General features: G+C 44.6%; 1 protein-coding gene across 6 annotated transcripts; it reads right to left on the bottom strand.

The window, feature by feature from the left end:
• Window positions 1–1,540: 1,540 nt before the first annotated feature.
• On the bottom strand, window positions 1,541–14,581 carry LOC130885592 (zinc finger protein with KRAB and SCAN domains 3). Of its 6 annotated transcripts, none has more exons than XM_057787163.1 (6): window positions 14,520–14,581; window positions 7,880–8,354; window positions 6,580–6,727; window positions 6,216–6,280; window positions 5,833–5,956; window positions 1,541–3,258 (listed from the first exon to the last, which is right to left on the bottom strand). In XM_057787163.1, the coding sequence occupies exons 2-6, from the start codon at window positions 8,294–8,296 to the stop codon at window positions 2,354–2,356; spliced, it is 1,659 nt and encodes a 552-aa protein (XP_057643146.1). In that variant the 5' UTR covers window positions 8,297–8,354; window positions 14,520–14,581; the 3' UTR covers window positions 1,541–2,353. The 6 variants fall into 6 exon arrangements, with proteins under 6 accessions (XP_057643146.1, XP_057643144.1, XP_057643145.1 ...); XM_057787161.1 differs by having other exon boundaries at window positions 7,880–8,357; XM_057787162.1 differs by lacking the exon at window positions 14,520–14,581 and adding an exon at window positions 14,241–14,509.
• Window positions 14,582–14,818: the final 237 nt, after the last annotated feature.

Genomic DNA, 14,818 nt, shown 5'->3' on the forward strand with positions numbered 1-14,818 from the left:
CAATGGAGAAATATAAGAATATACAGTAATGGGAGTATTTCTCCTAAGTGACAGACCAGCGAGTCTCAATCTGTAGGGCATTACCCCCTTGGGGTTTGCATATCAGATATCCTGTGTATCAGATATTTACAATTCATAACAGTAGCAAAATTATGGCTATTAAGTAGCAACACAGAAATTTTCTGGTGGGGATCACAACATGAGTAACTGTATTAAAGGGTCGCAGCATTAGGAAGGCTGAAAACCACTGTGATCGACTAATAAAAGTTTGCAAGAAAGCAGGTGTTCTAAGACCTTTGCAGAAGCAGCGCCATTGGAGATATACGTGATACTTTCACAGTGCTGACTTCAGTTGATAAGTATGAAATTTTCACCATGATTAAAAACAAAATAAACAAATGAACAACCAACCAACCAGATGCTGCTCTGCAGTGTCCAAGGCGAGTACTGAGGACGTACATAAAGCTCACATACTCGCCTGCGCAGTTAAGCAGCATTGGGTATGGGTGATTTGGAGTCAACATGTAAGAGAGCAAAGACTGTTGCACACTCACACTAGTGCTCTGGACCCCAAAAGAAGCAATCCCTATTTTAAATAGTTAGTGTGAATTCACTGGCTTGCTCAAGTATGGACTTAGCAGGGGTAGGTTTTGTGCAGTTTATTATCCATATGTTGTAGGTGAATGATCTTCGGGAAAAGTAGAACATCAACGACCAGGTTCCTGAAACTTTCTATAAAGAGATGTTTAGATATATATATATGAGTGTTTTGCTCATATGTATGTCTGTGCACCAAGTGTGCTCAGTGCCCTCAGTGGTCAGAAGAGGGTGTTTGGATTTCCTGGAACTGGGAAATTTCAGTACATCGTGTGGGTACTGAGTATTGAGCCTAGATCCTCTGCAAGAACAAGTGTCCTACTAAAATACTTCTTGTTATTTTGTTTTTTTGAGACAGGGTTTCTCTGTATAGCCCTGACTTGCCTAGAACTTGCTTTGTAGATCAGGCTACCCTTGAACTCAGAAATCTACCTGCCTCTACCCCCACCCCCCAAGTGCTGGGATTAAGCTTGGCTACTAAAATACTCTTAAGACTTAGAGTCAAGCTAGAGAGTATTCACATAGTTCCCCAGCACCACTGTAGGAGACAGGGAAAGCATTTGATGTTAGTTCTTTCTTAGGAAGCTGGTCATACAAGGACATAGCAAACTAGCAATGTCACTGCCTACCTAGTGTTATCTGTGAAACCCCTCCCGGTAGTAAGCACTGTGGAACAGCACATGAAGAGAACACATGCTGTCTATCCACTAGTGAGGCTCCCGTGAACTCTTGTTCCCCACACACAGGATCTTGTGAGTAACCTGCTCACCACATGTACTTATGAACCTTCCCCAGCTCTGAGGGGTTTTGTTTGTTTTTATCTCTTGGTATCATAACCCCACTGCTTTAGTACAATTGAGCCTGTGGTTAGGACATAAGGAGAGGAGGCAGGAGCTCTTGGTTAGGCCCATGACAACCAGCAAAGTGAGAATCAAGAGGCTAATCCTTAGACATTGATCACTTTATTCTGGAACTGGTTTTCACACTACATGAGTAGGAAAGGGTTTTTTTTTTTTTTTTCTCCCAAGAGTAACAAAATTAACAGAAAAAAAATATTACTGGAATTCCATGGGTGGCACATTCACAATGACTTAATGCTAAAGAAGCTGTTTAAGGCACTCTCACAGAATTCCTAAATTAGGTAAAAAATTAAAGGATTCTAGCATAGTAACCTCACCTTCACCCCTCCCCTGCCAAGTCAGAGAACTTGGCAAAAAACAAAAGCAAAAATAAAAACAAGGCAGTACTACATTGACTCAATCTAAAACATCCTGTTGTTTGTTTTTTAAGATATACAAATGGCCTTGGTGAAATTTTCCAGATAATAATGGGTTTTTAGAGCTATGCAGGAAACCACACCAGTATATTTAATAAGTCTCTATGAGTTAGCACCTGTATACAAGGCACAAAGCAGGACATATGATTTCCAAGTCTGACCACTTGTGAAGGGCTCATTAGCCTAAAAAGGGTCAGAGTAACCCCCCCAAAGCATAAGTGTCCCTCAGGAGACCTGAGATGCAGGTCAAGGGAAGGCAATTTGCCAGTCAGGAAGCCCATTTGATTCCAATGGGTGAGAACTCTTACAGAAAACTCTTTCTCATAACCTCCTATGAAATAAGTTTTTTGTTTTCCTCTAGTTACCTTCTAGCATGTAGAAGATAATGAGTCTCAGCCAGATCCCTAATATCTAAGAATGTGCATTATTAGATAGAGCCCTAGGCTATGACTTCTGCAGTCATAAGGCTCAAGGGTGACTTCAGTTCAATGACAGTTGAACACCAACTTCGGAATGTACAGCGGGGGTCACTGTGACAGGTTTCTTCCCTGTGTGTCTTCTCTGATGTTGAATAAGGTATGAAGGGCGGGTGAAGCCTTTTCCACATGTTTTGCACTCAAAGGGTTTTTCACCAGTGTGTACTTTTTGGTGTTCAATAAGGCTTGTAATCCTACTGAAACTTCTCGCACAATCATTGCATTGATAAGACACAGGAGTTTCAATATTTTCCCAATGGCTTTCCACCCTACTATGACTTTCCCAGTAAGGTTCTGGAACAAAAAAATCTTTATCCCCAGTATGGGTCCTCTGGTGTCTCAGGAGATGTGAGCTGCGCCTAAAGGCTTTGGGACACATATTGCACTGGTACGGCTTCTCCCCGGTGTGAATTCTGTGATGCTCAAGGAGGCTGCAGCTCTGGGTGAAGGTCTTCCCACAGTCATCACACTCATAGGGCTTTTCCCCGGTGTGGGTTCGCTGGTGCTTGATTAGATCTGAGCTGTGACTGAAGGCTTTGCCACATTCTTCACACTCGTATGGCTTCTCACCAGTGTGAACCCGCTGATGAATGATGAGAGCTGAGCTTCCAATGAAGGCTTTGCCACACTCCTCACATTCATAGGGTTTCAATCCAGTGTGGATTCTTTTGTGTTTACTTAAGCCTGAACTCTGAGCAAAACTCTTTCCACATTCACGGCAGTAGAACCGCCTATTTCCAGTGGCAGCTTTCTGTGTTGTCTGTAACTTGCCTTCCTGCTCACTGGCTTCTGCACCTGCTGGAATCTGGACAGTGTCTTCACCCAAGAAGCACAGTGTCTGCTCAGGCTTTTGTTCTGTGTACTCCTCAGTGGGAGGCAAGTCCCTAATCTTAGTCTGCATGTCCTGATCTGAAACACAAATGCCAACAACTGCTAATTACGTTTTGCATTGGAGCACTATGATGACTAGCATGGACAGAAAGAATTACAAAGGTCTATATATATACACCAAGGTCAAGCATTTAAATGCAGAAATTAGGATGGGACAAAAGGAGGATACAGTGAAGCTAGGGAGACCTGGAGACAGGAGTGGGGCTGTTAATAGACGGGTACAACTGAGAGGAGGGAGCGGAGGAAACCAGTGAGAACCGACGACTCCTGTGGATACAGAGTAGAGGTGGTGCAGGATACTAGAAAGGCAGCACAGACATACACCCAAGGTTAGTACTGCACTTTCTCTGCTGGGGAGGAGTGGAGCTGACCAAGCCTTTGGAGGCCAGAAAATCATTAGTGGTCACAGATCTTGGATACTGAACCACAAGGTGTGAAGCTATGCTGCTGGACTTTGGCTTTGCTTAAGTGTGATGGTTTTTATGCCCCAGTTCTTCCCTTTTGGGGTAAAGAATTTCGAACTTGTTCTTAATCTTACAGGAACCAACAGTTAAAGAGACTGGATATTTTTTAAAAGACTCTGCATTCTAAAGTGTTGAGATTTTTAAAAAGGCTATGAGATTTTAAAAAGTTATACTGCTTTATATTGGGATAAAATCTTGGGGACAAGAAAGGAAAGGTTGCTTTAATAGTGGTGTATTTTTATGTCAGCTTGACAAGGGTCAACTGATTTGTGCCGGTTACTTTCTGTCAACCTGACACAAACTAGAGTCACTCCTGAGAAGGCATCTCAGTTGAGTAGCCACCTCCATCAGACCGCTCTGCAGACAAGTCTGTGGGGCATTTTCTTGTTTGATCACTGACGTGGGAAGGGTCCACCACACTGTGGGGTGCCGTCCCTGGACAGGTAGTCCTGATCATACAAGAAGGAAGAGGTAAGCCAGTTTGTAGATTCTGTCAATGGTCTCTGCTTCAGTCCCTGCCCTCAGATTCCTGTTTGAGTTCCTGCTCTAATTTCCCTCAATGGTGTCATGGAAATAAATCCTGGAGCCCTGCAAAGAGTCATAGTAGTGAGTCATATGGTATTTATTATTGCAGGAGAAAACAAACTAGACCAGATGTGAGAAAGACTAAGTACAGGAAGTAACAGAGAGCAGGGCAGTGTTCACATTTGTTCACAATAGAGACAAAGGCAGTTATGCTGACCTATGCCGTGGCAGTCGTGGGCACACCAGAATAGAGTATCAGCTCTCTGAGACAAAATTGGAGTCACCACCATGCCACCAATGAGTTGTGTGACTTTTGACAAGTCTGGCAACCCTATGTCCTTGCCTCTAGGTGTGTGTGTGTGTGTGCGCGCGCGCGCGGTGGGTGTATGTGTATGCATGTATATGTGTATATACACACACCTATAGCTGATATCTAATGTTGCTTCATTCTCACACTGTGACTCCATGACCCATTTCTTGTGGAGAGGCTCCTCAGCTTTTTCACTAGTCATGGATGGGAATAGGAAGGGAAAGGGAAGATTTTTTTTTTCCGGTTCATTCAAGCCATGGTCTCATACATGGTAGGCAAGTGTTCTACCTCTGAGATGCACAGGCCCAGCACTCAGTCTTTACCCAGAATCTCCTCTGAGCCAGCACAGCACTACGGACAGGATCTACTTTATTCCCCTCATCTATGCTAGAGTACCAGGGAGTGTGCTACTGTATACTAGAGTACCCAGGGAGTGTGCTACTGTCTACTAGAGTACCAGGGAGTGTGCTACTGTATACTAGAGTACCCAGGGAGTGTGCTACTGTCTTCGTCAATTTGACACAAATCTGGGTATACTGGGGGAAAATCTTAATTGAGATAATCCCTGTATAAGACTGGCCCGTAGGTAAGTCTGTGGGGACATTTTCTTGATTGTAAAAGTGGCAGTGCCATCTCTGAGCACGATGTCCTACAGTATATAATGAAACAGGTTAAATAAGCTGGGAAAGCCAGCCAGGAAGCAGTACCCTGCCATGGCTCCTGTTTCTACTCAAGGTTTCTGCTTGAGTTTTGTGCTGACTCTGATGTTGAACTTTTTTTTTTAAATATTTATTTATTTATTATGTATACAGCATTCCTTCCATGTATGTCTGCAGGCCAGAACACTGATGTTGAACTTTAATGTGGAACTGTACACTGAAATAAACCCTTTATTCCCCAACTTGCTTTTACTCATAGTGTTTTGTGACAGCAATAGAAACCCTAACTGCGACAGAGGATAAAGAATCAAGATTACGGGCTGGAGAGATGGCTCAGAGGTTAAGGACACTGACTGTTCTTCCAGAGGTCCTGAGTTCAATTCCCAGCAACCACATGGTGGCTCACAACCATCTAAAATGAGATCTGGTGCCCTCTTCTGGCATGCAGGCATACATGGAGGCAGAACACTGTATTGTATATGTAATAAATAAAATCTTTTAAAAAAAAAAGAATCAAGATTACAAGCATTAAGGAGCTAGTCAATAATAGGCTTTCAAAGTGTGTTTATAACTTCATGCATAATGAACTCAATAGCTCCTAACAGCCCGACAGGGGAGCATCTTCCAGTCTTACCTAGGGAAACCAGGCTGCCAGGGTTTTCCTGCATGTCGTCCTTGTAGAGGTTCATCTGAGAGGAATCCTGTTCTGTCCATCTGGGAGAAAGGGCTGGAGCTACATCTTCCATTTTTAGCAACCCCTAAAAAAAATAAAAGTCCACCAAAGAAATGGACCAGGGATACTCTGGGTTGCAAGTTCACAGGCTCGACCATTCCACCCCCAAATGGCAAAGTCTCAAGCACGCTATGGGAAATTGAACAGTAAGAAGAGCTTGGGATGAAAATGGAAATTCAGACTCCAACTAAGAACTGGGTGGAGAACAGGGGCCGGGGGAGGGATGGAGCGGAAAGGGGGCACACTAGTAAAGGATGTTGAAGAGGGGAACAACTCTAGCTCACCTGCAACTCGGAAGTGAGCCTGGGAGCTGCCACTCCATCTTCTTCACAGTGGCCCCCCTGGGTGACTACAACAGAAAGCTCTGGGTGAGACTCCCACTAGTACACAGTCCCCTCAAATTGGGAAACCCAGGTTTAAAAGCTTAACCAATAAATTTTTGCAAATACATGTTTATAAAAAATTTTCTTTTCCAAAATACCTGATTGCCACCAGAGCCAAAGATATTCTGTGAAGATACACAAAAGCTCTTGGAGAGCCAGAGTACGGGTCATTGGGAAAGCACTTGATTAGCATGTGTGAAGTCCTGGATTTCATTACATGTACCACCACAAGAAGGAAAATGACATAAAGCCCAGTAACACTAACCTCTGACTTCTGAGGGCAGGGTTCCCAAAGACTCCTGCTTAAGCAGAGGCTCCATGGGCTCCATCTGGCTACTCTCTGAGCCCTGAGCTGATGTCAACAGTACTGCCTTGGAACAAAGGATTTCCTGCCCATCGTCATCATCTGGAACCTAGAAGTCATTCATTTATTTTTATTTTCCATATATTTATTAGACATTCCCAAAGTAATTTCAGTTTGACACTGTCTCCAAACTCTACAAATATGTACTCATTTAATGCAGACAACGACTTCATGAGGGCACAGCTTACTCAAAATTACTCTACTAAATGGCAAAGCTAAGAGGAGCGACCAGGCAAATGTTTCCATAGTTCATTCAATGCTTCCTATATATGTAGATTTATGAACTCGCTTAGGAAAATGGTGATATAAACCCAATCCATGCTAATTTCTTACCAGAAACCTGAGGATGCTATTTCTAGTTTAGTCTATAGAATGGGTGAAACCAGAAAGCCGACAGTATATGAAGCCACCCAGTAGGGCGTGGCACATGCTGTCTGACAGCAGGTTTCCTTCAGATCACTGTTACAGTTTCTAAGTTCCGCTCTCTCCCAAGCTCAGCATCCCCACACCTTTCACCGACTGAAGCTCAGCAGCTGTGGTGACTTTTCACTGTTAGAAAACTCAGGCAGTAACTCCAAGTCCAGACCTTTGACTTCGGTCACTGCTTAGAAAGCCACGTGTCTCCTGAATAAAAACACTAGGGAATGCAGAGAGGAAACTGTCTGCTATAATAGGCCAGGAGATGGAAGCTAAAAGCAGCCCATTTTCTACCAGAGGATCAAACAAGGGATCCATGAATTTGGACAGGAAAAAACCTTTTAGATTCTAAGAAAACTGTGGAATTTCCCTCCATTTTCAACGAGAACAACAAAGCAAGGTGGCTAAGTACGACAGCACTGAAGATGTCGTCACATGTGGCAAGCCAAGAAAACTTATCAAGTCGTTAGTGCCCACTGCCACTGTGCTCAAGCCTGTCTTCGGGTCTTACTCAGCACACCAGTTACGAGTTCACATCTAACCTTTCACCACTCAGCTCGACACAGTCTACCCGAGCTGCGCTAGCTCTGAGTTCTCCCCAACCCTTGTACTTTCCTTTGTGCTTTTAACTATTCTGAGGGGTCCAGGCCACTTCGCTGTTGCCTCAGGTTCCCAGTTCAGACTGAGACTTCGCAGGCTCTAAGCAATGCCTCCCTTGGATCTTGCTCGAGGTTTCTGAAAGGCACAGGGCATAGGTCTCAGACCCTAAACCTGTTCCTTCTACCTGTGGAGGCGTCTCGTCCAGCTGCCTCTCCAAGTACTCCAACAGCGCCACCACCTCCTCCCCGCTGTCGGGGTGCTGCTCGCGCACCCAGGCCTGCAGCTCCCCTGGCAGGATGGTCAGGAACTGCTCCAGCACCAGCAGCTCCAGAATCTGCTCTTTGCTGTGCATATCTGGCCGCAGCCATTGTCTGCAGAGCTCTCGGAGCCGGCTCAGCGCCTGCCGGGGTCCAGCAGCCTCTGGGTAGCGGAAAGCGCGGAAGCGCTGGCGGGAGCGGTCTGGCCCAGGGCTACCCAGCCAACTGGCCTCCTCTGCCAAGGGGGAAGCCTCTTCCTGTTCCACCTTTATGACCAGTAACTCCATCTGGTCCTCTGCAGAGTGTGAGTCCAGGGCTGTGCTTTCCCTTGATTCTCTAGCCATCCCGAGCCAAGGAGTTCTCCCGTTTCACTGCAGCTGTGAGCTGTATTTCTGCAAGAGACTACTGAGAGGTGGAGAGGACTATGAGCCACTTGGAGTTGCAAATACTCCCCTCCTCCTATGCCCAGGACCCCGGGGAATCTGCCAAGGAGCAGCTGGGGAGATCCCCATGTTCAAATGCCTCTGTAGGTTTCCATTCTGGGGGACTTGGGATCAACTAGGCATGTCTGTGTGTTCCGGAGAGGTTAAACTTGAGTCTGAAGATCCACGTGACTGCGGGTGGCATCACTCCACGTGCTCCGGCCTCACACGAAAAGGAGCTAACACGTGGAACAGCAGCATTCATCTCTCTGCTTCCCCACTACAGACAGATGTCAGCAGCTGCCTCCTTGTTGGACTGTACCCTCAAACTGTCAACCAAAGGAAACCCTTCCTCTGCTTGCTTCTGTTGGGCAGTTTGTCCCAGCAATAAGGAAGTACCTAACTTAACTAGACCTGAGAAGAGGGGCCGCTGCTGTGATAAACTTGACCACGTGTTTCTTACCCAAGCCCTAAATGGTCACAACTAAAGTTTAATAGGCCATTCTGGTGAGAGTGTGGAATTCCAGAATGCCAGAAACGTGAGCAGTGGAAGCCCAGCTGACGGAGTTTCAGAGTCGAATATAGACCCTTTCAGGAACAGGAACAGAATCTCTTTATGTTTACATCCTGACAAAGTATCTGGCTGCATTCAGTCCATGCCATAAGACTGAATTAAAAAAATAGCAGACTAATTTATTTGACAGAAGAAATTCCAATTAGGATAGCATGCAGGCTGTGGCATGACTAGTGCTCACTTATTCAGATCAGTAAGTAGAGAAACCAAAAATATATGAAAACTGTGGTCTGTTGAGGAAAGGCGAGTGTCCTGTGCCATGCAACAATGAGGGTGCAGGCAGGTAAAGCTTCTGCAGTGTCCTGTGCCATGCAACAATGAGGGTGCAGGCAGGTAAAGCTTCTGCAGTGTCCTGTGCCATGCAACAATGAGGGTGCAGGCAGGTAAAGCTTCTGCAGTGTCCTGTGCCATGCAACAATGAGGGTGCAGGCAGGTAGAGCTTCTGCAGTGTCCTGTGCCATGCAACAATGAGGGTGCAGGCAGGTAAAGCTTCTGCAGTGTCCTGTGCCATGCAACAATGAGGGTGCAGGCAGGTAAAGCTTCTGCAGTGTCCTGTGCAATGCAACAATGAGGGTGCAGGCAGGTAAAGCTTCTGCAGCTGTCACATGAGCATTGTGAAAGATAAATCTTGTGTTCCACATCTGGGAAATAGGAAAAGCTCTCTGAGGGCAAGACCCCACACATCCATTCAGAATTCTAACTTGTGAAATTCATTTAAAAGGGAGAACCGAAACTGAGAAGATCACCATAAGAGTTTACTGATTCAAAATGGCAGCCTATGGAAACATGTCCCCCGGGACAGCCTCAAAGGCATGCGGAGACCACTATAACAGTAGTGAAAAGGAATCAAGCTACATTTCAAACAAGCAATACTTGAAAGAATCATCCAAGTAGTACTGGCTTTGCAAGCATGAAAGATATAAAAGTAAAGGAATCAAGGAGGCTTGTACAATTCCAGAAAGACCCTCCAACTAGGCTGTGTGCTGGGGTCAGATTCCCCATAAGAAGGTCGTTGCATGAAGCTGGGAATATAAAGCCTACATTGCAATGGAAATTCCAAAATATAGGAGATGCTAGGATCATGGGACATCCGCTGAGGAAAGCCAAGGCACAGAGGAGAGCTGGAACTAGAGAGGTCATGTGCTGTAGACAACAGAGCTGGAGAGGTGGAGCTGCCCAGAGTTGTTAAGCCCAGATGACTGCATCACGAGTCCAAGGCATGCAGGATTTAGTGTTTTCCTCCGGGTCTTGCTTTAGTCCAATCTTGCCCTGCTATGTTCCTGTTTCTCATGTCTGGAATAGGAATGTTTACTTTGAGCCCGTGTACATAAGAAGTACATTACTTATATTATTTTATAGAAACTCACAGTTAGATTGCCTGAGTTTCAGAAAAAACTCTGCACTTATATTCTGAATAATGTTGGGACTGTTAAATACTATATGGATATTTGGAGAAAGACTAAAACACATTTTACCTTATCAGAATGTGACTGTGGGGGTCAGGGTTAATATGTTATATTTAAGTGATGCATTTAATTATGACAAGTTAATCTTGTTAACGTGACAGGGTTTAAGATCACTTAGGAAACTCTGAGGGCATTTTTAGAGAACTTTAACTGAGGTAAGAAGACTTACTGTGTATAAAGGTAGTACCATTCCATGGGCTAAGATCCTAGACTGAATAAAAAGTAGAAAGTAGAGCACTGGCATCCATCTCTCTCTCTGCTTCCTGATGACAGAATGTGACCCGCCACCCCAACCTTCGACACTGATTCCCCGCTACGGTAGACAATATCTTCAAATAAACCCTTCTTTAAGTTATACTGCTAGGTATTTTGCTAGAGTAATTAGGAAATCTGAACCCTACAATAAGCTCTCCAAAGGATGTTCTGGAAATGGGTCTGAACACCTCATACCCCTGGAGAGAGAAATTGAGACTAGGGCAGCCAAGTTTCAGTGGATCTGTAATTCTAGCTGCAGGAATGTACAGAACAGAGTATCCCTAGATTGGATGGCCAACTCTTGCCCAATTGGTGAGCAATAGGTTTAGTGAGAGACCTGTCTCAGAAACATAAATAGATAAAGGTGGAGAACAATAGAGGAAGACATTCAATACTGATCTCTGGCTTCCATGTGCACACGTGTGTGCATGTACCCGTATGTACAAGCACACAAACATTTGAACAAACATACCACACACACTGTAGACTTCAAAACTAGAAAATATGCTGATTCATCTCTGTGTTCTAAGCTTACAGGAAACTTAGAAACCAGAGGAGGTTAAGGAGGTAAGGATACAGGCTGCCTCCGTAGCACCCCGGCAGGCATGTTTGTTTCCCAGGGTTGAACAACAGATAGCAGATGGATGGGCAATGTGTCGGAGATCTGACACATGCAGACTGAGTAAAGGGAGGCACCCCTTCTTTTCCTCCACTGCGTAACCAAATCTGTGTTAAGTGGGCATTCAGTGGCTGTCTAATAGGCTTCACAAGGGAAATGAAGTTGGCATAATCCATGTCAAAGAAGACTGGATGAGTACCCCACCTGCGTTAGAATATGGGCACTAGAATAAGACAACATTTATGGAGGCCCTTCCTCTACCCACTATCAGACCTTGGAAATGTCACATATTAACCAGTCAGTGCCTCAAGGTTTTCACAGCTTCTCAGAAACTGTGAGACCTGTGATTCCTAAAAGGGGTGGACGATCTGATTCCTATGACTAGAAGGAATGGGAGGGACTAGGCTAGAACTGTCTGTGAAGTTCAGTGAGTACTGTCAGAGCGCTCCTCTTCACCCGCTGGAGCAAGACCAGAGCGAGCAAGACTGGCGGAGCAGCTAAGGCAAGGATATTTCCAAGTGTGTGCCCATTTCAATTTCTACCTCTCACTCCAGTTTTCTACAGTTCCAGGGACAGCATAGATGACAGACGGAAGCTGAGGAACCTTGACTTAATTGTGCTTTTTCTTTTGGTTTTATAAGACAGGGTCTCACTCCAGTTCAGGAAGGCCCTGGGTTTACCACGTAACCCATGGTGTCCTTGAACTCAGGGCAATCTTCCTGACTCAACTTCCCAAGAGCTGAGATTACTGGTGTGAACCATTACATCTGGATGAACATCACATCAACTGTTAGGAAAAAACAAACAAAACAAAACCAAAAAAAAAAAAAAATTAATTAATTAATTAAAAAATTAAAAAAAAAACCCTTCCTTCTAATTAGCCATCACAAGAGATCTGGTATACTCTAACTTTTTCTCAAGTAAACCTAATTTAATCATACTTTAGATCCAAGAACTCAAGTACAGGTAAAAACATAAGAGCAAATTAAAATTATTAAAGCTTTGCTACACAACAGACTCACTGAAAAGCCTTTAAAGCCTATGATAGTTAGGCAGATAAGGTCAACTGAACCAGCTTCTCAGGGTGAGCTATAGGCCTCAGTATGTGAGAACTTACTGTGTGATCCAAAGTACAGCCAAGGGTGAGAACTAAGAAGCTAAAGAGAAGAGTTTTTTTTTTTTTTAAGTATCAGTAGAATAAAGCAATTGATATGAGAATATTAAAAACCCATTTTCCCATAAATAAATAGTATGCTAAAGAGGAAGCAAAGGGATGGCAGACTAGCATAGATTAGAAGAGACAGCAATTCAGTACAAGCTATGTAGTTTAAACAACATCCCCAAACTGTAAAAAGATATTTGTGGTTCGATCAGGAAAACATGAACACAGTGTTAAGGAATTGCTGTCAATTCTGTTTATTGTGACAGTGTGGCTAAAGTAAAGTTCCTATCTTAGTACTGACATGCTTGCAGATGGTTATGATGTCTTGGCCTCCAGTCTGCTGTAAAATGAATGAAAGGAAGATGGGAGGAAGAGGAGAAAAAGGAAAAGGGAGGCAGGGAAGGACAGATGGCGAGAGGAGGAAAGTGAAGGACATGGGAAAACCAGGAAAAACGCGAATGAAATTAAGTAAAACTGCTGAATGCTGGGCTGACTGCCGCAGTCGAGCTGAAATTTTTCGCCAACTGACATTTACACCTTTTTCATATAATGCTAAACATGAAACAAAATCCTATCCTTTCTTTCCTAAATACAGTCCAAAACATTTTGTTGGGGTCAAGGGAGGTAAGAGTAAACCCAAGATCGAAAGGGTGTTGGGAGAGAGAGACTGTAGGGAGAAAAAGGAACGCTGATATATTCCTAGAAATCATTTTCAGCCACTCACGTTTCACAGCCTGTCCTATCTGAAGTCTCTGCCCAACTGGGCAGAGTTCAAAAGTGCAGGATCAGGACTGTGTACAAAGTCGGAGAGTTTGCCAAATAAGTAAACCAAAGACAAGGCTTTTAGTTTTTTTGTTAAGTTACAAATAGAGAAAAGAATGTTACAGGGATCCCTGTAGGTTCCAAAAATGTTAAAAACCCCAAATTCTCCAAGAAAAGGAGGCAGATAAAAGGATTATAAAAGATTGCAAGAGACATCGATTCAGTGACAATGGTAAACGATATATGGTCAACATTAGCCTTAAAAACCTACAACAAGAACCAAGTGTTAGTATGACTCAGTTTCAAATCTATCTATCGCTAATCTGTCACCAAGCTACCTAACTATCAGTCATATCGATCATCCATCCATGGGATCCTTATGCAGATGAGGATTCTTGCTGAGGGCCAGAAAGCTGGCAGGTTGCAAAACAGGAATGTCAGCTTACACCAGGGTCCTTAGTCTCTTCACTGTTAGATACCTCTTGCTGCTCCTTCTGTTTCTCAAGCTCCTCCTCCCCCTAAAAAAATGGCATCCCCAAGACTGTAAAACTCTATGAGTCTGAGCATCACATCACACAAACCACTTCTCATCTTTCCTTTGGGATAGGCTCTTCTCCAGAGTTTTATTTTCCTTCCTAAAATACCCATCACAGAAATTACCCATTACAAAGAGAACTGGTAAATAGCACTAAAATTCAAAAGGCAACAGCCAGTACCAAGGCTAGTCACCGAGGCGAAAGTGCTGTTCTAGTTAGAAAGAGCGACAGCAATAATAAAAGCAATCTTTACACTGCAGATTACCCCGTGCCTGGTACTATTTTAAGCACCTTGCACAAACGAAGCCTTTTACTCCTCACAGCAATCCAGTAAGTTAGGCGATATCATTATCCCCTAAAATAGCAAAACATAGAAAAGTTAAGGGACTGGGAGAAAGTCACAAAATAGCACAGGCCAAAATCCACCAGGCAACCCGACTCCAAAGTTCTGGCTCTTTTCCAGTACCCCAGAATAAAGACCTTGGAACTGACCTTGTCTCCAGGAAAAGCAAAACTGTGCCGTCTCCCATTTTCAAAGCTTAAGCACAAGACCCAAGAATCCCATCTCCAAACGCCCTGAGACTGACCAGACACCCGGAACCGGCCCGAGGCGAGGCGCCCGAGGCCCTGTCGGGCACTCGGCCCAAATGGCCATCGAGGTTTTTTTCCGGCGCCGCTAGGCCGCAGGGGAAGGCGTTCTGTCCCACCCTCACCGACCCATAAGCAGCCCGGCCCGCTGGAGGACTGTAGCAAGACGTGACCCAAACCCACCCGCGATCGCAGCACCGCGCAGCACCCCGCAGTCACAAAAGTGTCCGAAAGTCCGACCCCGGGGGGCGGGGCACAGGGCACTTCCGGCCTCTCTAGGCAACAGCGACACTCTATGGTTCGTCTCACCCCCACTTTCTCCCTCCTCTTCGTGGTTGCTTCGTGAAAAAGATTTTTTTTTAAAAAAAAAAAGTGTATATTTTTAACTGAAGTAGAATTACATCACTTTCTCTCCTCCCTTTCTTCCCTCCAGGTCTTTCCAAGAAACCCTTCCATACTCTCCCACTCTAAAGTTGATAGCC

Source organism: Chionomys nivalis, chromosome 13, assembly GCF_950005125.1.
Source record: "Chionomys nivalis chromosome 13, mChiNiv1.1, whole genome shotgun sequence".
NCBI lineage: Eukaryota > Metazoa > Chordata > Mammalia > Rodentia > Cricetidae > Chionomys > Chionomys nivalis.